The 24155-nt window shown below is 41.9% G+C and overlaps 1 protein-coding gene across 1 annotated transcript; it reads left to right on the top strand.

Moving 5' to 3' along the window:
• Positions 1 to 2509: 2509 nt before the first annotated feature.
• On the top strand, positions 2510 to 23647 carry LOC110526424 (phosphoinositide 3-kinase adapter protein 1). Its single transcript, XM_036981964.1, has 17 exons — positions 2510 to 2804; positions 4814 to 5239; positions 7275 to 7516; positions 7862 to 8006; positions 8258 to 8400; positions 8950 to 9082; positions 12827 to 13023; positions 13262 to 13481; positions 13590 to 13661; positions 13796 to 14044; positions 14151 to 14213; positions 14315 to 14514; positions 14647 to 14719; positions 19928 to 20095; positions 20580 to 20650; positions 21012 to 21118; positions 23261 to 23647. The coding sequence occupies exons 1-17, from the start codon at positions 2747 to 2749 to the stop codon at positions 23373 to 23375; spliced, it is 2682 nt and encodes an 893-aa protein (XP_036837859.1). The 5' UTR covers positions 2510 to 2746; the 3' UTR covers positions 23376 to 23647.
• Positions 23648 to 24155: the final 508 nt, after the last annotated feature.

Here is a 24155-nt window from a genome sequence, read left to right as displayed (position 1 = left end):
AACTAGTGATATCTGGGTTGTGTTGTTGTTGTTGTTGTTGTTGTTGCATTGGATCCGTCTCATTCCACCGCATCCGCCGATGTCGCACATCTGAGGTGAAAGGTGGCAGAGCTAAAGCGATTTTGGTGTTGGTCAAGACCATGAGAAATCTTGAAAATCGGTCTGCGCACGAACACGTCTGTGGCATCCGAAAGGTTTCGACCTCCACAACTATTATCATGAACACGATGATGGTCTTTGTTTTTGCTCTACAACCCCCACAAGTGTCAGGAGACTGAAGTCTGAAGTCGATTCAGTCGATGTGCCAACTTCTGTTTGTAGCATCCGAACCGTTTGTGCTACAAACTAATGTGACCCAATCGTGAAAAGGGGAGATTCTCACACACACAATGACCCCACAAGTGTCACGGGACTCATCTGAAGGTAACTGGCACCGGTAAAAGAAAAATGGAAGTATTAAGTATATTTCCTGAGCTTTCTTATATCACCTAGATATAGGACAAACACTTAAAAACCTTTCTTATGATAATATTTTTTGCAGTTTTTTTTGCCATTTATGAATGTGTTATTCAATGTGTTTCTCTGGGCTATAGTAGTAAAGGCCAAATTCAATATTTTATCAAATACAATTATCCATAGTATGACCATCTTAAAACAATTCCATATGTCAGCTTAGAACGGCTTAGAGTTTTACGAATTAAAGAGAAAAGAGAAGTGCAGAGTGATTCCATGCCTGGGGGCAGCAACATGATTTCATATTTAGATAATTCCATCATATGTATCGGTCTCGTATAGCTCTAGAATTGTAATTGTGGAAACATCCAATATTAGGTAATAGAGTAAACATTTTAGAATCGATGATGGGTATGTGTACACTAGATGGCCAGAAGTCTGTGGACATCTGCTCGTCAAACATCTCATTCCAAAATCACGGGCACTAATATGGAGTTGGTCCCCCTTTGCTGCTATAGCAGCCTCCACTCTTCTGGGAAGGCTTTCCACTAGATGTTGGAACTTTTCTGTGGGGACTTGCTTCCATTCAGCCACAAGAGCATTTGGGAGGTCAGGCACTGATGTTGGGTGATTAGGCCTGGCTTGCGGTTGACGTTCGAATTCATCCCAAAGGTGTTCGATGGGGTTGAGGTCAGGGCTCTGTGCCGGCCAGTCAAGTTCTCCTAGACCGATCTCGACAAACCATTTCTGTATGGACCTCACTTTGTGCATGGGGGCATTGTCACTGTTGCCACAAAGTTTGGTGCACAGAATCGTCTAGAATGTCATTGTATGCTGTACCGTTAAGATTTCCCTTCACTGGAACTAAGGGGCCTAGCCAAAACCATGAAAAACAGCCCCAGACCATTATTCCTCCTCCACCAAACTTTACAGTGGGCACTATGGATTTGGGCAGGTAGCGTTCTTCTAGCATCCGTCAAACCAGATTCGTCCGTCGGACTGCCAGATGGTGAAGCGTGATTCATCACTCCAGAGAACGCGTCTCCACTGCTCCAGAGTCCAATGGCGGCCAGCTTTACACTACTCCTGCCAACGCTTGGCATTGCACATGGTGATCTTAGGCTTGTGTGCGGCTGCTTGGCCATGGAAACCCATTTTATGAAACTCCAGACAAACAGTTCTTGTGCTTACGTTGCTTCCAGAGGCCGTTTGTAGTGTAAGTAGATTTGGAGCTGGAGTTTGTCTTTGTATTCAGTGATAACATGCTGCCCTCTGGTGGGCCTGTGTTACTGGACTGCAAGTGTAGGCAACCCTGGTCCTGGAGTGCTGCAGGCACATCATGTTTTTGATTTAACTGACCTGGAAGACCAGGTGTGTTGAATTGAGGTAATCACTGAACTAATCAATTAGCTCAGTTGGTCAGGTGTCCTGCCTTAACTGCGGCACTCCAGGAACAGGGTTGCCTACCCCCGCCATACAGCATATACAGTTCTGGAATGCCTCTCAGATGTGCTTATGATGGTTGTAATGTGGGTTTGGTATGAGTACTTGATGCCGACACAGTCCCATAGAAGTTTGTAGCAATACAAACTGGTTTTGAAATAAATGCTGTACTGGATAGGCTATTTGAAGCTATGAGATGAGTTGTATGTCAGTGATGTGTGAACGCAAGATGCCTATGACAATATGTAAACTCACACGTCCCCCTCAGTCTCTGACATGCTTTTTTGCGATGTTTTCAGGTTGACATTGAAAATCACACACACACACTGTGTAAGGAAGTGAAAAAAGGATAATGTGACAACTATCAGGTGTGTGTGTGTGTGTGTGTGTGGGGGTGTGTGTGGGTGGGTGGGTGGAAAATACAAGATACAATGACTGCTTTGTTGTCTTGGTATGTTTGCTCTGTCATTGGTTTGACTTGAGGTTTGTTTTAGTTTTAGTAGTCAGAAACCAAACTTTGTGAGAAGAGAGAACTTATGTAAAACATGTCACAAGCACTAGATCATGTCGACACCGATGATAACACGATACAATAAACTGAATTTCCCTCACACTTATCGCAGGGGCAGGTCTCACATGTCACATCTGTTTTAAAGGAAGTGACAGAGTGTCACCCAATAAGCAGGAAACAAACTGTTTCTATTACTATGACAGTGCAGGGGAGTTATTTGGCGAAAGCTGTTCATGAGAAGAGTCTAAATTCTGTGGGGTAGAAAGAAAGGCTTTAACTCCAAAAAGTAAGACGAGCCTTTCAAAAAAGGGCAGATGCTTTGTGCTGTGGGGTGAGTTGATGCAACCGTTCTCAAACGTCACAATTATGGATGGAGTTGTCTCACCCTCAGAATCAGGTAAGAGGTTTGTTTGACGTCTTACACTTCTTTATTTGTTTTTTGTCTGACGTTAGCCTGACAATAAAATACAAAATGTTTCAAATTCTACAAACTAAAGCAATACTATAAGCTCTCACTCCACACTCATGGTTTTAAAGAATTTAACGTTTTCATTAAGAAACTTCAATATGACATCTACCTAAAACTGCAATGGATTTTTTTTTGGACTGATGTATAATGTAAGACCATTGACAGATTTGGTTTAGAAATAAGGAAGTTAGTGTTTTACTCTTCCTGCAGTTATAGTTGGCAACTGCATTGGTGACACGTTTTTGCATGTGATCTCAGCAATATCTTTGCAAAAACAATGTCTGTACAGTATGATTGAAGCACATTTAGGATTGGGGTTAACCCACGTTTTAAAAAAATACTATATTTTACGATAGAATACTATAGTGCATACTATAAAACTCTATAGAATTCTGTAGAAAACTAATATACTATAGAATCCTCTACTCCACAATGTAGTATCCCTTGATCATGTAGTGCTTACTTTAGAATTTCGTAGTATACTGGAGAATACTACACTACACACTGTAATATTCCTTGATCATATAGTGCTTACTTTAGAATTTCGTGGTATACTGGATAATACTGTACTAGACACTGTAGTATCTCCCTCCTTTTAGGTTTTACAAGGGTGAACTTGGCTTGATTAAGTAAAGTAATGAGTTACAACAAATTACCCGGACCAATGTTGACTCTGGTCAGTGTTTGCTCAGCTACTTATTGACTGTACTCAGTGCTGACATCTCAAACAGCATGCCTATTCATTCTTTAACCACAGCAACCTTGAAATCGCATAGCTCGGGCTGTTTTGGACACCTGGTATCGTGTACAGTTTCTGTGCAACATTAAGCATAATCCCAGCATTAATACCTTGACTTTTCTTTTTCTCAAATAACTTAAGAGAGAAAAAATAAATCTATTAATATAATTTGATGTATGAATTTAGGTGTTAAGTACAGTTATACACTGTCCTAAATTATTGACACCCTTGATAAAGATAGGCTCAGACGAAGGATATCAAGGATCTGGAAGGATTCTGTCCGGAGAAATGGCCTAAGCTCCTTCCCAATGTGTTCTCCAACTCATAAAACATTTGTGACTGAATTCAGAAAGGTGAGCCGATGTCAAATTTTCAAGATTGGCTTTAAAACATTAAAAAAAAAAAAAAAAAGTACAGACTCTGAGCTTCAAAATGGTATATGATACACAGTTGGGAGGACTGCATGAGGAAATGATGCTCATTTGAAATTTGATAAACTTGTTATCCCACTTTAGGGACAAGTAGCAGAAAAAATAAATTATTGACTTTCACACTTTCTGGAGAAATCGTCTTTGTTTACTCCCATTCATCAATGTTCACCACGTTCACAAGCCCGAGCGTTTTCCATCTCTTTAAGAATTCACATGTAAACACATGAGTCGGCATGGCATTGTCCTCCAGAAAGTAGTCCCTCTATTATTGCCCTCCGTTGTCTCAGCCAATCACGGATCCTGCCTTTCTCCCTACATAGCTCAGTGCTTTCTCCTTGGCTAAACTAGGCTCATAATTGAACATTTGTATTCATATTTGTAATTAAGGCATTTGAAAGTTCACATGTTGAAGAACGTATTTCTGCAAAATTGTCAGCAAAAAAAAGGCCCTATAATGGCCCTACTGTGAACTAAGGAAATGGCGTCAAACGCTTACATTTTAAGAAAAGGCTTGGTGCCAAAAATGTATTGCTTTTTAAACAAAATCTCTTTCTCTGAGCAATTGTACTAGTATAAAATAATTACATGTAAAAAAAAATGTGCATACAATAAAGCTCAGCATTTGAATTATTTATCTTATAGTCATTTTTGCTCATCTTTATCAAGGGAGTCAATCATTTCAGACCCCACTGTACATAAACAATTCAATTGTTTTTTAGATAATTAATTGATAAGATGTTAAATCCCATCATTTTTCTGTCTTCCAGCAATGTCTGGATTCCACTACATGTGTGAGCTGTTGATTGTCCATTCTAGCGAGGCTCAGGAATGGGCTACATATCTGCAGAAGATCTTGAAGTCGTCACGCAAGTTTCCCAAAAGGTCTATCGTATTGTATGCAGTTGACAGTGCTGACCAGCTACATGGATGCGAACTCAACATTTTCTATAATAGTAAATGCATCGTGCTGCTGCTGACAACAGCAATCCTGGACATTCTAAATGACCCTGAAGTCCTGGGAACTTTTCAGAGACTCCTTCATCCTCCACACAGAGTGGTGGCGCTGTTGTGTGGGATGTCGGGCGATGACGTGCCCACTGAATGGTTTGAAAACTGGCAGAGCTGGAGAAAACTGTATGCTGAAGACGAACCTGCTCTTTACATCTCCACCATTCTAGAATCTATCGCTGACTGTATGTTCGCCTTTATAATACCCATGCTGTTGTTCTGCCTAACTTTGTCTCAAGTTTCAAGTTCTATTGCCACATGCACAAGTCCAGTGAAATTCCTTTCTTGTAAACTAAAAAACCCAACAATGCAATAATCAATAACAATCTGTTACTAGAAGAAGATAAATAAGAATATGATAAGTAAATTAGCATACTATATACTGGAAATAAGTGTCAAGTAAGTGTCAGTACCATTTTTACATGTGCGGGGATACTGGAGTGATGGCGGTAGATATGTGTAGGGGTAAGGTGACTAGGCAACAGGATATAAGATAAACAGAGTAGCTGCAGCTTGTATGGGAGTGGGTATGCGGGTGTGTAGAGTCAGTATAAATGTATGTGCATATTATTTGTAAGTGAGCTAATGATAGGGTTTATTTGTCTTGGTGTGACAGTGTGCGTGAGTGTGCATACTGAAATAAAAGATTGATAAAGACACAAGGTAAACTCAGTCCGTGTAGCTATTTTATTAGCTACTTATCTATCAGTCGTATTACTTGGGGATACCTCTTGCCGTGTGGCAGAAAATAAAACAGTCTATGGCTTTGGTGTTTGGTGTCTTTGAAGATTTTCCGGGACTTCTTTTCCCACCGCCTGATATAGAGGTCCTGGATGGCAGGGAGCTCAGCCCCAGTGATGTACTGGGCTGTCCGCACAACCCTCTGTAGCACCATGCGATCGAGGGCGGTGCTATTGCCATACCAAGCAGTGAAGCAGCCAGTCAATATTCTTTCAATGGACCAGCTGTAGAACCATTACAGGATTTGAGGGCCCATGCCAAACTTTTTCAACCTCCAGAGGGGCAAGAGGCGCTGTTGTGCCTTCTTTGCGACTGTGTGTGAATTTGGACCACTTTAAGTCTTTAGTGATTTGAAAACCGAGAAACTTGAAGCTGTCTACATGCTGCACTGCCACCACGTTGATGTGGATGGGGTCGTGTGCCCCCCCCCCCCCCCCCGTTTCCTGTAGTCCACGATCAGCTCATTGGTCTTGCTGACGTTGAGGAAGATGTTGTTGCTCCGGCACCACACAGTCAGGTCAATGACCTCCTCCCTGTTGGCTGACTCATCGTAGCTGGTGATCAAGCTTACCACTGGCGTGTTGTCACCGAACTTGATAATGGTGTTGGAGTTGTGCGTGGCCACACAGTTGTGGGTGAACAGGGAGTACAGGAAGGGACTAAACACACACCCCTGTGGGGCCACTGTGTTACGGGTCAGCGTGGTGGAGGTGATGTTGCCTACTCTCACCACCTGGGGTCGGCCCGTCAGGAAGTCCAGGATCCAGTTGCAGATGGAGGTGTTCAGACCCAGAGTCCTAAGCTTTGTGACGAGCTTGGAGGGGATAATGGTGTTGATCGCTGAGCTGTAATCAATGAACAGCATTCTCACATAGGTATTCCTCTTATCTAGGTGGGTGAGGGTAGTGTGGAGAGACATTGAGATTGCAGGTCACGGTTGGGCCTTCCTCTGTAATGCGTAATAGATTTTAGCCCCTGCCACATGCCGCGAGCGTCAGAACCTGTGTAATATGATTCCACCTTATTCCTATATTGACCTTTTGTTTGTTTGATGACTCTGCGAAGGTCATAGCAGGCCTTCTTGTGCTTATTCCTGTCTTCGGCCGTAGCATCAGGGTTTTCTACGATTGCTCTGTGTGGGGTAGCCTTGCTCTTTAGTTTAGCGCCAACCTCAAATCAAAAGCTAATCCAGGGCTTTTGATTTGGGAAGCAGCAAACCTTCACCATGGGCACAACGTGAAAGTATATAGCCAGATTCTCATAACATTCAGAGATACAATAACTTGATGAGTTTATGTTTGAGTTTTTGTGTCTTTGTTTAAAGTGTATGAGTCATTTACCATTAGTGTATTATACTCACAAAGGATCACATACCCTCTAGTTGTGAACTTACAGTCTTGTTAATTAAATTCACACATTTATCCATATTCAACTGAGAACAAGTGATGATAGGCTTTTATTTTGACTTTGTATTCAAAGGTAATACAGAAGAGGCTGAACATGAGGCGGAAGCTACAGCAAAAACAGAAGCAAAAACAGAGCGCGAAATCCCTGTGGTTATGAACCCCAAAGCTGAGGGGACAGAGGAAGAGTCAGTGACAGAACCAGAGTGTGTCCAGGACGACAATGACGATGTGAGAACAGAGATCCACCAAAACCAGGAAATGAGCCCCACACAACCCACCTGCCTCACTGTTCAACCAAACAGAGTTTTATGCGGGGTAAGAATCGCTTAAACATACATATAGACAACTCTGAAATGGTACTGAGCATTGTTCAAATATTTAATCTGGAAAGCACCACATAAGGAAAGATTAATGTTTACATAACAGGTACATGATACTGTAATAAGTATAAAAGCTTGTGGAGTGTATAGTGTCGGACAACAATGCCTCTTGGTTACTTCGTTTATTTTGGGTTCATTTAAAAAAAAAAATGATTCATTGATTAATATCAAGGCACAACTTCAAATCACCCTCAAATTGTAATCAGCCCAGGACAACTTTATTCGCAATGGCAGTTTTATTAAGCATAGAATGCAATTTTTTTTTTTACCTGTTTTACAGGACCATGCAACTATTTTTATAATCTTTTCTAATAAACTGGACAACCAGTTGAAAATGGAGGTGGTGTTTGCCTCTGAAGATTCAACTGCAAAACGGGTTCTAGGGATTTTGGAGAATGCATACACTATCAGTATTAATGCGCCTGGTAAGTAAAAAACTACCTTCAGAGGCCTTCGATCACAAATCTACAGCGGAACTTTTAGACCACTTACCCCAGTCTTCTATTTCACTTTGACTTATTATTCTATTTCATTATCACATTCCTTTTGTGAGACATTTTTTTCCACCAATGTGAATCATTTGAAGTGATTTGATAAGCCAATCTTACAGTAGAAATACAGTAGAAATACAGTAGAAATACAGGACGCTAACTCAGATAACATTTATCTTTCCCAGATATGCCAGCAGGAGAGGTGTCACTCACTCTGTATAGCAACGACTCACCAGTCTGTTTGATGCCTGTAACATACTACACAGCCATGGGAGAAATCAGCCGTTATCTTGAACATGCAGCTGCTCCCCTGAACTTTATGTGTCAGGTGAGAGTTAGCTCCGTATAGAGTAAAAATAGGTCACACTTTATTTGGATAGTCCGGATAGTCCATCTGTAGGTGCTCTACAGATAGTTTGTTGATAGTGTGACCATCTGTAGATAAGCAACTGTTTGCTAAGGTTACAGTTAGGATTTAGGTTTAGAATAAGGATTAGGGTAATGGTTAAGGTTAGAGCTATGGTTAAGGTAAGGGTTAAGTTTAGGGTTAACTTAAGGGTTAAGGTTAGGGTTAGGGTTAGGGCTAGGATAGGGTTAGGGTTCGTAGAGAGTTAGTTGAACTGTTGAACTGCTACTGCAAATAGTCTGTTAAGCACTGTCCAAATAAATTGTTACCTAAAAATACAATACTGAATACTGACAAATTCACTTTTCATCAACTCTAAATGAATGTGTTTGTATTATTATTTTTATTAAGACATTGTTCAATGACATTGAAGGTGTGATCTCACACAGACCAAAAATATTTGATTACATTCTTTATGCTGGACGTATAATATTTAATTTAATCGTGTAATATTCATTTCTGTGTTTCTAGGCATTCAATTTAACATCCAATACCACAGAGTCACTTGACAATTTGCTGACAGACTCATTACAATGCAGGATCCCTGCAAGTGGACTTCATGTGTTTGGAATCAGACAGCTAGAGGAAGACAATATGGCTGCATGTAAGTGTTAACATTTTTTTACAGAAATTATAATGGAATGATACATTTGCTTGTCTACACATCAGCAGTTCTACAGTGATTTAAATGTTTATTTTTTTACCTTTATTTAACTAGGCAAGTCAGAAGAACAAAAATAACAAATTCTTATTTTCAATGACAGCCTAGTGGGTTAACTGCCTGTTCAGGGGCAGAACGACAGATTTGTACCTTGTCAGCTTGGGGATTTGAACTTGCAACCTTTCGGTTACTAGTCCAACGCTCTAACCTCTAGGCTACCCTGTCACCCCAGTGATGGGACAAGACTGTAACTACCAGTTTGATATCACAATATTGGGAAGAAAAATAAGTACAAAAATAAGTAAATAAATGTCATATTTACATAAGAATTAAGACCATTTACACAGTACTTTGTTTAAGCACATTTGGAATTGATTACAGCCTCAAGTCTTCTTGGGTAACATGCTACAAGCACACCTGTATTTGGGGAGTTTCTCCCATTCGTCTCTGCTGATCATCTCATGCTCTGTCAGGTTGTATGGGGAGCATCGCTGCACAGCTATTTTCAGGTTCCTCCAGAGAGAGATGTTCGATCGGGTTCAAGTCCGGGCTCTGGCCGGGCCACTCAAGAACATTCAGAGACTTGTCCTGAAGCCAGTCCTGTGTTCTCTTGGCTGTGTGCTTAGGGTCATTGTCCTGTTGGAAGGAGAAACTTCACCTCAGTCTGAGATCCTGAGCACTCTGGAGCAGGTTTTCATCTTCCATTGAAGAATGATGGAGGCCACTGTGTTCTTGGGGACCTTCAATGCTGCAGAACATTTTTGTGCCCTTCCCCAGATCTGTGCCTCGACACAATCTTGTCTCGGCACCCTACGGACAATTCTTTCAACCTCACGGCTTGGTTTTTGCTCTGACATGCACTGTCAACTGTGGGACCTTATATAGACAGGGGTGTGCCTTTCCAAATCATGTCCAATCAATTGAATTTACCAAAGCTGGACTCCAATCATGTTGTAGAAACATATCAAGGATAATCAATAGAAAAAGGATCCACCTAAGCTCAATTTCAAGTCACGTAGCAAAGGGTCTTTTGCGAAAAATTCTAAAATCCTGTTTTGACTTTGTTACAATGGGGTATTGTGTGTAGAGTGATGAGTATTTTTTAAACATGTAATCTGAAGCATCCACGACCAGCCTTTCAAAGAACTTAATGGCTACATATGTGAGTGCTATGGGTCTGTAGTCATTTAGGCACGTTACCTTGATGTTCTTGAGCACAGGGACTATGGTGATCTGCTTGAAACTTGTTGGTATTACAGACTCGGTCAGGAACAGGTTGAAAATGTCAGTGAAGACACTTGCCAGTTGGTCAGCGCATGCTGGGTGTACACGTCCTGGTAATCCGTCTGTGAATGTTGACCTGTTTGTTGACCTGGTCTTACTCACATCGGCTACGGAGATCGTGATCACACAGTTGTCCGGAGCAGCTGATGCTCTCATGCATGCTTCTGTGTTGCTTGCCTCAAAGCGGGCATAGAAGTTATTTAGCTTGTCTGGTAGGCTCATGTCACTGGGAAACTCGTGGCTGTGCTTCCCTTTGTAGTTCGTAATAGCTTGCAAGCCCTGCCACATCTGACGAGCGTCAGAGCCGGTGTAGTGCGATTCAATCTTAGTCCTGTATTGACGCTTTGCCTGTTGATGGTTCATCGGAAGGTATAACGGGATTTCTTCTCAGCGCCCCGCTCCTTGAAAGCGGCAGCCCTACCCTTTAGCTCAGAGTGTATGTTGCCTGTAATCCATGGCTTCTGGTTGGGGTACGTATGGTCACTGTATTGATGACGTCATCAATGCACTTATTGATGAAGCCAGTGACTGACGTTGTGTACTCCTCAATGCCATTGGAAGAATCCCGGAACATATTCCAGTATATGCAAAACAGACCTGTAGTTTAGCGTCTCCGTCATCGAACCAATTCCTTACCGAGCGAGTCACTGGTACTTCCTGCTTTAGTGAAGAGGTCTGAATACTTTCTGAATGCACTGTACTTAAACCCATTTTAGCAGACAGTTAGTCAATCAGATTAGGGGGACTAGGGTTATGGTTATGAAATTAGATAAATGGGACACTTAGTAAAAAACTTTCTCTCTTCCATTCACCTGTTGTAATCATCCCAAAATCCCATATGGGACATATGAATATTCTGGGACATGGCCCCTGTCAATGACTATCAAAACGTTCTATGTGGACATCCACAAATGTGATCTTGGACATGGCCACTTATCATCCCCAAATTTTATCTGGACATAAAAAAAATGCCATCTGGACCATTCCACAAATAGTGTGCCGTTTATGCCCTAGTGACATTATGTGTGTACATTTTGACAAAACACTCAATTTAACAGTTGGATCACATTCATCTACACTCAAATTAAACCATGCAAAAAAAAATCCATTAGTAGTATATTTTCATAAAAATACAATGTTTGTTTTCTCTTAAAAATCCCAATTGTGGTATGTCCCATGTCAAGTTTGTTAGACCTTTTTGGAAAATGTTAACCCACTTAACAAAAAAAATGTCCCTATGTTTTCACTATCACTGTAAAGCCCTAGTTCATTTTGTTGCTTTGACAAAGTCATTTCTGAAGATTATTATTTATTCCATGTGATTAGTGACTAATTTACATTTGTCCTTCAGGTTTAAGGTGGATCCTTTAACTGAACTGAACTCTGGTTTTAATATGGTAAAACTAGTATTTTTTAAAGAAATGTTTCTAAAAGAAATATTGAACATCTAAAAGTCAAGTAATAGTGTATTTTTTCTGTCTGTTTCCTGGTGTTTTGTGGACGAAAGCTAAGCATGTCGAGCACAACACTGTTACCCATAGATAGATAGGCTGGGAATGTTTTAACAAGTTCAAATGTTTTGTTAAGCTTGTATTCAATTGCCCCTCCTTATTACACACAACAAGCTTCCATTCCCCCCAGTGACAAGGGGAGTTATGGCTGATTTAATTAAGATGAAATCGTCAACCCTGTTACGGTCAACCCTGTTACTTTAATATTCACCTTTTATAGTGATTTGTATTTATTTTTTTAGCTCTGGAGATGGGAAAACATGGTTATCATGAAGTTGAACATGTGCTCTTTATAACAGTGTTAAAATAAGGTGACATTTTTGGGGGACAAAATTACACTATCCAAAAGGCTCTCGATTCGTGCAAAATAAAGTTATATCTAGTACCTAAAAGGGTTCTTCGACTCTCCCCATAGGATAGCCCTTTGACGAACCCATTTTGGTTCTAGGTAGAACCCTTTCTGGTTCTAGATAGAACCCTTTCGGGTTCCAATGTAGAACCCTTCCACAGAGGGAACCCCAAAAATGGAATGGAACCCCAAAAAGTTCTACCTGGAACTAAAAAGGTTATACCTGGAACCAAAAAGGGTTCTCCCATGGGGACAGCCGAATAGCCCCTATGGAACCATTTTTTATAAGAGTGTGGAACGACCCATCTAATCATATACAAAAATCTTATCTGGAGGTCCAAAAATGTTGTCCACACCCATTGATATATGTTGACATCCAGGGATGTGATCTAAGTTCCAAAAGATCAATAAATAATGTGTACTAGATGAATTGGCAACGTTTCACTTTTTTGCAAGTTCAACTGATAGTTTTCCAGTCCTCAAGAACGTTCAGAAAAAGTGGAATAGATGACATTGATTAATTTGACTTTTTGTGTCACTCAGATCAGCGAAAGGAGGAGCTTCCCACTCTGCTTCATTTTGCAGCAAAGTACGGGCTGAAGAAGCTGACAACAGTCCTGCTACAGTGTCCAGGTGCCTTACAGGCCTACAGCGTGATGAATAAGAATGGAGATTACCCAAATACACTGGCAGAGAGGAGTGGCTTCTCTGAACTGAGACAGTTCATAGATTACTTTGTGGTAAGTCCATTGTTAGTATATTCATTCCGTGATGTATTTATCTTTCATCTCTGAAGTGTGAACTCGATTATGTCAATGGCCACAGCCAGCTCAGTCACCTATACCAAATGGAAATGCATTATGCTTATACTATGAATTGCACAAGAAGGAATGCAAAGCTACTGGTAAATGTTATGGTTGTAGCTTTCTGAAAAACATATCTTCAGTGAAGACTATGTTCACGATGTCTACTCGGTAGGAGACAGCTGGCACGGCGGAAGAAGATGAGGAGGTGTACGAGTCCAACTCTTCTCAAGACATCATGAACGACTCCCTAAACCCTGGGTGTCAAGAAGACATCTACGAGACCATGTCCAACTCTTCTCAAGACATCATTAACGACTCCCTAAACCCTGGGTGCCAAGAAGACATCTATGAGACCATGACCGAGTTAAACCATGACTCCGGGGAAGACCTATGTATGACTAAATTATGACTAATCACATTAAGTACCATTTATCTTTGATGATGATGGAGTTAATGATAATGATGATGTTGAAGATCTATGAATATTTTATTTCCCTCAGATGAGGACATGGAGAAGGCATTAGGAGAGTCTCATAACCCGGAGGAAGTCATACTTAGAACATTTTTTCAAGGTAAATTTGCAAAATACTGCATTGTACTGTACTGTACTGTAATTGGACTTGTGGACTCAAGTATGGTTTATAGTCTAGATATTCAGATCCTGGCTCTCTCTTTTTTTTACAAATGACGTGGCTTTTCTTTTTAGGTAAACCTGATGCAGGTGTGCCCCAAGTTGGGGAGGATACAACTGATGAAGAGGTGGGAGACCAGGTGGAAGAACCAGAGGGGTTTGAGGACGAAGAACTTTACAACATGTGTGTTTCTGATCAAATCTATGACACGTTGGACGAGAGTGCAAGCTATCTCCCGGAAATTGTCAACCGTCCACCAGCCCCCATTCCAAGACCTGTAACATTTTCAGAGCCTGAGGAGTCCAAGACGTACATTTCAAGAGGTAGATGGCTAAAGGGTTCTCCCAAGGTATCAGCTAGTGCATGAGTTGTCAAACCAGTGTAAAGTAATTTAGGTTGAGGTGAATAACAATGATTTTTGATTCACAGTGTTTTCAGCAAAAGAAGAATCAAGTCCACAGACGGACCTCAGAGAAACAGAGTCGTCCACTGGTATGTATCAAATTGAAAAGCAGATTAGATTATTTAATTTGTCCTGAATCACATCTTCTCTACTAATTAGTAAACAATGTATGTGCCTCCAAAACCTCCAGTGAGGCCTGTGAGAGATGGAGCCTCCACCTCCTCTTCCCACGACCCCTATGCTGAGGTGAAGACCCAAGGCCAGAGGCAGCTCATTGCCTTGCAGGAGAAGGTGAAGGTGGGGGTCCTGAGTGTGGATGATGCTGTCAAGGAATTCAAGGCCTGGCAGTTTGATCAGGATAGGAGATCTCAGTCTCTGCGTAATCAACAGGTACAGTAGTAGATTATAGTTCATACTCAAATCTCTTGGCAGAACACACGAAACAGATCTTTTCTGTGGACCAAGCCTAGCCTCTGGGTGTACAACGACAACCTGAAAAAACTACTTCCTTTTTTTTTACAGGAAAATTTGAAGAGATTACGAGGCAGCATCACCAGACGCCACAAAGAGAGGGAGAAGATTGGGAAGGAGATCGGTAAGAATATTTGGAGACTACTAGCTCCACTTTGTCTCTACATGTGATGAGCATAGTTTGTACTTCAATTTGCAATTACATTTCATTTGTCAGGGTTACTGAAAAGTGTTTATTTTGATATTTGACTATGCCTACGATTCTGTAGGTCACAAGACAGCATCAAAGGTCATATTTGATACAAAACATGATGACGTCTTAGCAGTTGCTGTAAAACACTGAAATGGAAATACATTATATTTACAAAAGTACGTGGACACCCCTTCAAATTTGTGGATTTGGCTATTTCAGCCACACACGTTGCTGACAGGTATATAAAATCGAGCACACAGCCATACAATCTCCATAGACAAACATTGGCAGTAGAATGGCCTTACTGAAGAGCTCAGTGACTTTCAACAGGGAAATGTCATAGGATGGCACTTTTCGGCCCTGCTAGAGATGCCCCGGTCAACTGTAAGTGCTGTTATCGTGACGTAGAAACATCTAGGAGCAACAACGACTCAGCCGAGAAGTGCTAGGCCACACAAGCTCACAGAACGGGACAGCCGAGTGCTGAAGTGCGTAGCGCATAAAAATCCTCTGTCCTCGGTTGCAACACTCACTACCGAGTTCCAAACTGTCTCTGGAAGCAACATCAGCACAAGAACTGTTCGACAGAAGCTTCATGAAATGGGTTTCCATGGCTGAGCACCCGCACACAATTCTAAGATCACCATGGGCAATGCCAAGCGTTAGCTGGAGTGGTATAAATCTCATCGCCATTGAATTATGGAACAGTGGAAATGCGTTCTCTGGAGTGATGAATCACGCTTCACCATCTGGCAGTCCAACGGACAAATCTGGTTTTGGAGGATGCCAGAAGAACGCTACCTGCACGAATGCAAAGTGGCAACTGTCAAGTTTGGTGGAGGAGGAATAATGGTCTGGGGTTGTTTTTTCATGGTTGATAACACTACAGCATACATTGACATTCTAGACAATTCTGTGCTTCCAACTTTGTGGCAACAGTTTGGGGAAGGCCTGTTCCTGTTTCAGCATGACAATGTCCCCGTGCACAAAGCGAGGTACATACAGAAATGGTTTATCAAGATCGGTGTGGAAGAACTTGACTGGCTTGTACACAGCCCTGACCTCAACCCCATCGAACACCTTTGGGATGAATTGGAATGCCGACTGCGAGCCAGGAGTAATCGCCCAACATCAGTGCCGGACCTCACTAATGCTCTTGTGGCTGAATGGAACCAAGTCCCTGCAGCAATGTTCCAATATCTCGTGGACAGCCTTCTCAGAAGAGTGGAGGTTATTATGGCAGCAAAGGGGAAACCAACTCCATATTAATGACCACAATTTTGGAATGAGATGTTCGACGAGCAGATGTCCACATACTTTTGGTCATGTAGTGTACTTTGCAGTGGCTATTTTATCATGTACACTGCTCAAAAAAATAAAATGAACAATTAAACAACACAATGTAACTCCAAGTCAATCACACTTCTGTGAAATCAAACTGTCCACTCAGGAAGCAACACTGATTGACAATAAATGTCACATGCTGTTGTGCAAATGGAATAGACAGGTGGAAATTATATGCAATTAGCAAGACACCCCTAATAAAAGAGTGGTTCTGCAGATGGGGACCACAGACCACTTCTCAGTTCCTATGCTTCCTGGCTGATGTTTTGGTCACTTTTGAATGCTGGCAGTGCTTTCACTCTAGTGGTAGCATGAGATGGAGTCTACAACCCACACAAGTGGCTCAGGTAGTGCAGCTCATCCAGGATGGCACATCAATGCGAGATGTGGCAAGAAGGTTTGCTGTGTCTGTCAGCGTAGTGTCCAGAGCATGGAGGCGCTACCAGGAGACAGGCCAGTACATCAGGAGACGTGGAGGAGGCCGTAGGAGGGCAACAACCCAGCAGCAGGACCGCTACCTACGCCTTTGTGCAAGGAGGAGCACTGTCAGAGCCCTGCAAAATGACCTCCAGCAGGCCACAAATGTGCATGTGTCTGCTCAAATGGTCAGAAACAGACTCCATGAGGGTGGTATGAGGGTCCGACATCCACAGGTGGGGGTTGTGCTTACAGCCCAACACCGTGCAGGATGTTTGGCATTTGCCAGAGAAGACCAAGATTGGCAAATTCGCCACTGGTGCCCTGTGCTCTTCACAGATGAAAGCAGGTTAACACTGAGCACATGTGACAGACGTGACAGTCTGGAGACGCCATGGAGAACGTTCTGCTGCCTGCAACATCCTCCAGCATGACCGGTTTGGCGGTGGGTCAGTCATGGTGTGGGGGCCGCATAGCCCTCCATGTGGGGGGGCCGTACAGCCCTCCATGTGCTCGCCAGAGGTAGCCTGACTGCCATTAGGTACCGAGATGAGACCCCTTGTGACCCCTTAGACCCCTTGTGAGACCATATGCTGGTGTGGTTGGCCCTGGGTTCCTCCTAATGCAAGACAATGCTAGACCTCATGTGGCTGGAGTATCAGCAGTTCCTGCAAGAGGAAGGCATTGATGCTATGGACTGGCCCGCCCGTTCCCCAGACCTGAATCGAATTGAGCATATCTGGGACATCATGTCTCGCTCCATCCACCAACGCCACGTTGCACCACAGACTGTCCAGGAGTTGGTGGATGCTTTAGTCCAGGTCTGGGAGGAGATCCCTCAGGAGACCATCCGCCACCTCATCAGGAGCATGCCCAGGCGTTGTAGGGAGGTCATACAGGCACGTGGAGGCCACACACACTACTGAGCCTAATTTTGACTTGTTTTAAGGACATTACATCAAAGTTGGATCAGCCTGTAGTGTGGTTTTCCACTTTGATTTTGAGTGTGACTCCAAATCCTGACCTCCATGGGTTGATAAATTTGATTTCCATTGATAATTTTTGTGTGATTTTGTTGTCAGCACATTCAACTATGTAAAGAAAAAAGTATTTAATAAGAATATTTCATTCATTCAGATCTAGGATGTGTTATTTTAATGTTCCCTTTATTTTTTTGAGCAGTGTATATCTTGGTGGGGCAAACTACAAATTGTAATGTTAGATGCCCGCAAAGCCACTACACACAATACATTAATTGCACTATGACAGTGACAAACGGTGACTACAAACTGTTAGGGCCTACATAAAATGGCCCCAAAAGCAGAGCTTTCTTTTCAGAACCATGTGGTGAATCCTTACCACTGCTACACCTGGCTAACAGCTAACCCTTGTCTGGCAGTAGCTGATATGGCTGACTTGCTGAAACAAATGTGGTTTCTACTGACAATTGAGATGTACAAACTATGGCATAAGGGGATGACTAGCGGATAAGAGGCAATCCGTTATTTCGATTAAGACATTAATAAGCGAGCTAGGACAGATGTAGTCAATATAACTATTTGTTCAGCACTTTTGAAATGTACAAAGACAGAATTCAGAACATGCGCTGTTCTTACAGTATTCTCCCTGTACACCAAGTCAGTAGGGTAAACAGTAGGGTAAATAAAGGGGGCATATAAGCAGACATTGAAAGCTCTTACAATATTCAATTTTTACATGTCTTTAAAGGTGCCTAAAGGCTGCTACAAGTGCACCACCAAGTCAGACCATTAGGCTAAATTATGAGGGGGAAATGGACCAAATTATTAGGGTGAGGCACATGGGTTACTAACAGTTTACTACACAACATACACTTAGTATTACTTTCTTAGCTATAGTATACATATCTCCCCGGCATATTACATCATTTAAGCAGCACCATACAAGACACTTTTGGACATCTTGTTGTGATGTGCTCACTTGAACAGGACGGTCCTTCGTAATTTTGTCATTACAGTCTGGCATTCTCTGGATTTATGGTATTTTCAAGACAACTGAGAACTCTGAAAAAAACAAGGTCGAATCATGACGTCAATGATCTTAAGGTCGGATCTCTAGAAAGAGGCCCAAGTACCCGACTTGGAATTCCGAGTTGGATGACCATATTTTCCCAGTCGGGGCTTGTTTTTTTCAGAGTTCCCGGAAAACTCACTGAAGCCTGAAGTCATGCTGGATTGACAGTATGGCCAATGTATTCAACCTTTTCTGGCCCATGTTGTTGAATAATTATCCTTTTAAGCATGGAAAAGAGACCCTTATACCCAGACTTGGACCACAAACCCACTCCACTGAATAGCAGGCTAGTGATTGCTTTGCAAAGCTTTCAGTTAGCCACTGATTCCTTCCAAACCACTCATTATTGAATTTGCGATTTCCAACTTGTTGTGTAATGTTTATGTCCAATGGCCGATGAGCACCGATACGTTTTATCTCTAATTTATCTTTATAATTTCTCTTTATATGACAAGGATTGAAAAGGATTTGCCAGTAGATGATTAACTTCATTCATGATGATGACTGCTAGCTTGCGAGCTAAGATTTTGAAATATATATTTTTTAAATGTAACCTTTATTTAAGTAGGCAAGTCAGTTTAGAACAAATTCTTATTTACAATGACGGCCTACCCCGGCCAAACCCTAACCCAGACGACGTTGTGCCAATTGTGCGCCGCCTTATGGGACTCCCGATCACTGCCAGTTGTGATACAGCCTGGAATTGAACCAGAGTCTGTCGTGATGCCTCTAACACTGAGATGCCATACCTTAGACCTCTGCGCCACTCGTCCACCCGATCACACACGATCAGTCCAATCAAAGCTACGGTAGATATAACATGATTTGACGTCATTTTATCTGCAGCCAATGACCTTTAGGCTTCTTGGATGGGCACTTAATGTAACTCTATGGCAGCACCCAAGGGGCTGGAAATTTCGAGCTCTACCCGTAGATTTTGCAGTGACGTAGTGTCTCCATGAGTGACATGGGCGCAACTAGAGAACAACATTACCAACACTTACGCTCCATATTTTCCGCTGGCTGCCCCACCACTACAGAAAGCACTGAGCTAGGCTGAAACACTTGCATTTTGGTGCTGCCTTACTCAAAAAAGCAACGAAGAGACCATGTTTGCAAACTGATATGTGACAAGTACTAATGCCAAAATAACATGCAAAACAGGCAACAACAATATTTTTTTTAATAGCTAAACAGTTGGTGCTCAGAACCACCTGCCCTGAATGACAGGTCACCACTGGTACTTTGTAACATCAATGAAGGTGTGATATTTAGCTTATTGTTGATGAGTGATGCTTATTGTTGATCTGGCCTCTACCCTGTGAGGTCTGGAGATAACCGCCCCACTACAGAGGAACCTTCCCTGGGGCGCCAACATGGCTGTGGAGTGTTCTGTGTACGAGCCCACCCCACGGGTCATTGCCCAACCCCCTCCTGTGATCCGGTCAAGCCAGAGAGACACCTGGAAGACTGGCAGTACCTCCAGCACATCCAGTGAGTACCATCTCTGTCGTTTGAATGTCACTATGAGCCTAAATGGTAGTACAAAATGACAACCGACGTCATTACTAAGTTGGTACTTTTTTTGTCGTTTTGATGTTGTTTATATTATTGTTATTATCAAAAAAAATCTGTATTAGTACCAAGATAGTGCTTTTGGAAATACACTTTTCATTTGGAGAAGTGATGAACTCTGAAACGCAATTGGCCGTTCGTTTTGCTGACCAACTCTGAATATTTCCATATCCCGTATGGTCATTATGTCCAAAAGATGAAAACCTGTAGCATATTACTCTCCCCATTATTGTTGCTCAATTCAGCTCCTCTCTCTAAGTGGCTTTCATCTCTAGCTATTAATGTGCACTCTTGGCTGCCCGTAGCAACCCACCACAAGCTCTTGTTGAAAAAACTGTCTCACAATTACTTGTAGTGTTTCTTCCTTTCCTGAGCTTACATTTTTGACTTTTACTTTCCCCAGGTACTGGCAGTAACAGACTCAGCACACATAGTACGATTAGCTACAGCAGCGGAACTGAGCCTGACTTTGAGGTGAGACCAAACTGTTCTTTAAAGTCTTTTCAAGGCCCAGTTCACACAAAACACTTTTAGTATATTTCTGTCTTTGTGAATCCACGATTCAGTAAACAAGGCTAAATAGCTTATTCGTATTCATACATGTTGTTGCTGGAGAGATATTCAATCCGATGGAATCAACTAACCGCAAAAAAAAACATTACAGTACATTTGTGATTGACATATTGCGAAAAAAAAACAAGCATACTTATGAAGGCACAATGTACTTCTTTACTATGCACTCTTGTCAATGTATTACAATCTGTCAACTGCGACAGTGCTTTTGTAGATTCCCTGATTATTACTTATGCTGTGTATTGATTTGATCCATGGAAAGGACACAGCAGACTTCCTCCCTCTACCCCCACTCCCTCTACCCCCACGGCCCGCTGAGGCCGCACCTCTACCTCCTCCCCCCAGAATCCCACCACGACTCCCAGACCGGTAAGCCCGCTCTCTGGATAAGAGAGGCCTTTTTATACGTTCCTGTGTCAGGATCACTGGAACTAGCTGATTACAGAATGTTATATTGCATGTAATGCAATATGGGATTTCTAGAAAGGCAACATTGAATCAGTAATATGACATCATCATAGACAGCGAAGGCGACTTCCTCCTCACAGAAATCAACAACAAAGTGCAACTTAAACATGCCATTTATGGTATTACAGCAATATGATGATTATAAACAATTAGGGTCACAGAGGGTCTAATATTGCAGTATAACAACCAATGTTACAATATCACAATGTGATTTATTAATGCTGTAGATAACAGCTCAACAAAGAGTACTATGCAAACCAATAGTTTCAGTTCAGAGTACGACATATTGAAAAGGCACGCACACTTGAGAAACATATCAGTGAGTATTCTACACTGTCGGCTACACGCAGCGGTAAACGTTAGATGACAGAAGCGATAACGAGGAAATAATGGCCCACCACTGACTGTGTGTTCAGAGAGGAAACCTGAAGTGTGAAGATAGGCTATGTACAAGTTCGACATTTTCTTCATGCGCAAACATAAAAACGTGTCACATGGTAGAGAGAGGGATAGATGTTGAGTAAGAGTTTAACATAACAACGCTTATTCTAAATGTCTCGTTTCATGTTCACCTGTATTCATTTGAACATTTGCATTATAGAGCCTTGGTCAAAATGCAGTGTGAATGTAGTCATAGATGTCTATAAGCAGTTATTAGCGCCTAAGTTGTCCATTATAATACATGATGCACTGCTCATAAGGAGTTAAACAGGCATTTTGAAGAGGGTATTCAAAAGCAGTGTTACCATTTATTCTTCCTAATTGTAATGAAACCGCCCAGAATATATTTATGTTGATAGTTACGTGCAACTTGCATCTCAAATAAAACCACGTGGGTAAACCGAGTCGATAAGCATCACAAATTGCCGACCACAAAACCAACCCCAACCCTAATGATTACACGAAACACTCTCATGATTCTTTACCCTAGAAGTTGTGGCTATATTTTGAAATGTAAAAATAATTTATGCATATCCAGTTACTGCAGCTGAAAATGACTGGACTAGCGGTGAGAAAGACAATCAGCTACACTACACGAGCAAAAGTACGTGGAAACCTTCTCTTGCGCTGACGTTGCTTCCAGAGGCAGTTTGGAACTCTGTAGTGAGTGTCGCAACCGAGGACAGACCATTTGTACGCACTACACACTGCAGCATTCGGCCGTCCCGTTCTGTGAGCTTGTGTGGCCATTGCTGCTCCTAGATGTTTCCACTTCACAGTAACAGCACTTACAGTTGACTGTAAGTTGACGCTCTTTTGAAATGACTGGAAATACTGTTTGTCTCACATCAACATATGGAATTGTTTTAAGAAGGTCATACCAAGGATAATTTAGCCATTTGATTTTGAATGATAACACAACAATATGTAAAAAATGATGTGATGAAAATGTGTATTTGGCTAGTAGCTCATACAAACGCATTGAATAACATTCACTACATTGAACAACAGAAGTTTGTTCTGAAGTGTCGGCCCTATAGCTAAACAGTGTCCATATATACTTCCATTCATTTGTCGACTGGTACCTTCAGACGAGTGTCGTGAGGCCTGTTGGAGTCCTAGAGCAAAACAATCGACATGTAAGTGTTTGTGAGTGTACCACCTCTCCACAGTTAGTTCGGACGCTACAGACAGAAGTTGGCAGATCAGCTGTTCAGACTTCAGACGAGTCCCAAGACAAAACATAATTGTGTTCGTGAGAGTCTCATCTTTCCATAGAGGGGCCATAATAGTTTGTAAGCCGAACCGTTCGGATCGCCACAGACGATTTTGTGAGAAGACCCATTTTCGAGATGTCTCGTGACCTGACAAACACCTCTTTAGCTCGGTCACCTTCCGGCCTGCAGATAAGGAAGGGCGACGTAGACGGGTGCGGTGGAATGAGACGCATCCAATGAAGAAAAAAACAGATATCTCTAGTTTAAACCGACGTATTGTTGCGTTTTGTATTATTATGCTAATTCAGGGGGGGGGGGGGGGGGTCATCTCTGTTTAATTTGTCATGCCAAGTGTAACTATGTGGTTATCTGTTATATTTTTTAGGGCTGTTGAGAGTTTGCTGGAGGAGCGTTACGTGGCATACCCCTCCCGAGCTCTCCCTCAGAGACCACCTCAGAGGAACAACTCTCCCCCTCTCATACCCCGGAGAACACGATGACACACAGTTCTGCTGTCATAACATTTCAAATGACTGCCCTCTAAAATATCTGTCAGGAACAAATCAGGCAGTGTTACTTACAGTATTCAAACCCCTTGACTTATTCCACATGTTGTTGTGTTCCCGCCTGAATTCAACTTTTTTTTTAACCATCTACATACAATACCCCATAATGACAAAGCGAAAACATGTTTTTGGAAATGTTTTGAAAGGGAAATACAGAAATATCTCATTTACATAAGTAGTCACACCCCCGAGTCAATACTTTGTAGAATAACCTTTGGCAGCAATTACAACTGTGAGTATCTCTGGGTAAGTCTCTAAGTCTCTTAATAACTTCGCCATGCTCAAAGGGATATTCAATGTCTTTTTTTTTAACCCATCTACCAATAGGTGCACTTCTTTGAGAAAACCATTGGAAAACCTCCCTGGTCTTTTTGGTTGATTTTGTCTTTGAAATTCACTGCTTGACTGAGGGTCCTTACAGATCATTGGTATGTGTGGGGTACAGGGATGAGGTAGTCATTTAGAAATCATGTTAACCACTATTATTGCACACAGAGTGAGTCCATGCAACTTATTATGTGACTTGTTAAGCACATTATTACTCCTGAACTTATTTAGGCTTGCCATAACAAACGGGTTGAAAAATGATTGACTCAAGACATTGCAGCTTTTCATTTATCTAAAAACCTAATTCCACTTTGACGTTATGTGGTATTGTGTTTAGGCCGGTGACACAAAATATAAATGGAATCCATTTTAAACTCAGGCTGTAGC

The sequence above is a fragment of the Oncorhynchus mykiss genome, chromosome 1 (genome assembly GCF_013265735.2).
Source record: "Oncorhynchus mykiss isolate Arlee chromosome 1, USDA_OmykA_1.1, whole genome shotgun sequence".
In the NCBI taxonomy this organism is placed as follows: Eukaryota; Metazoa; Chordata; class Actinopteri; order Salmoniformes; family Salmonidae; genus Oncorhynchus; species Oncorhynchus mykiss.
The sequence above is the reverse complement of the archived record's forward strand: the minus strand, read 5'-3'. Positions and strand labels throughout refer to the sequence as shown.

Coding starts and splice junctions, on each gene's coding strand:
- LOC110526424 (XM_036981964.1), top strand. CDS start 2,747: ATGCAACCGTTCTCAAACGTCACAATTATGGATGGAGTTGTCTCACCC. Junction 9,083..12,826: donor GGAAGACAATATGGCTGCAT/GTAAGTGTTAAC, acceptor TGTGTCACTCAG/ATCAGCGAAAGGAGGAGCTT. Junction 14,045..14,150: donor CAAGACGTACATTTCAAGAG/GTAGATGGCTAA, acceptor TTTGATTCACAG/TGTTTTCAGCAAAAGAAGAA.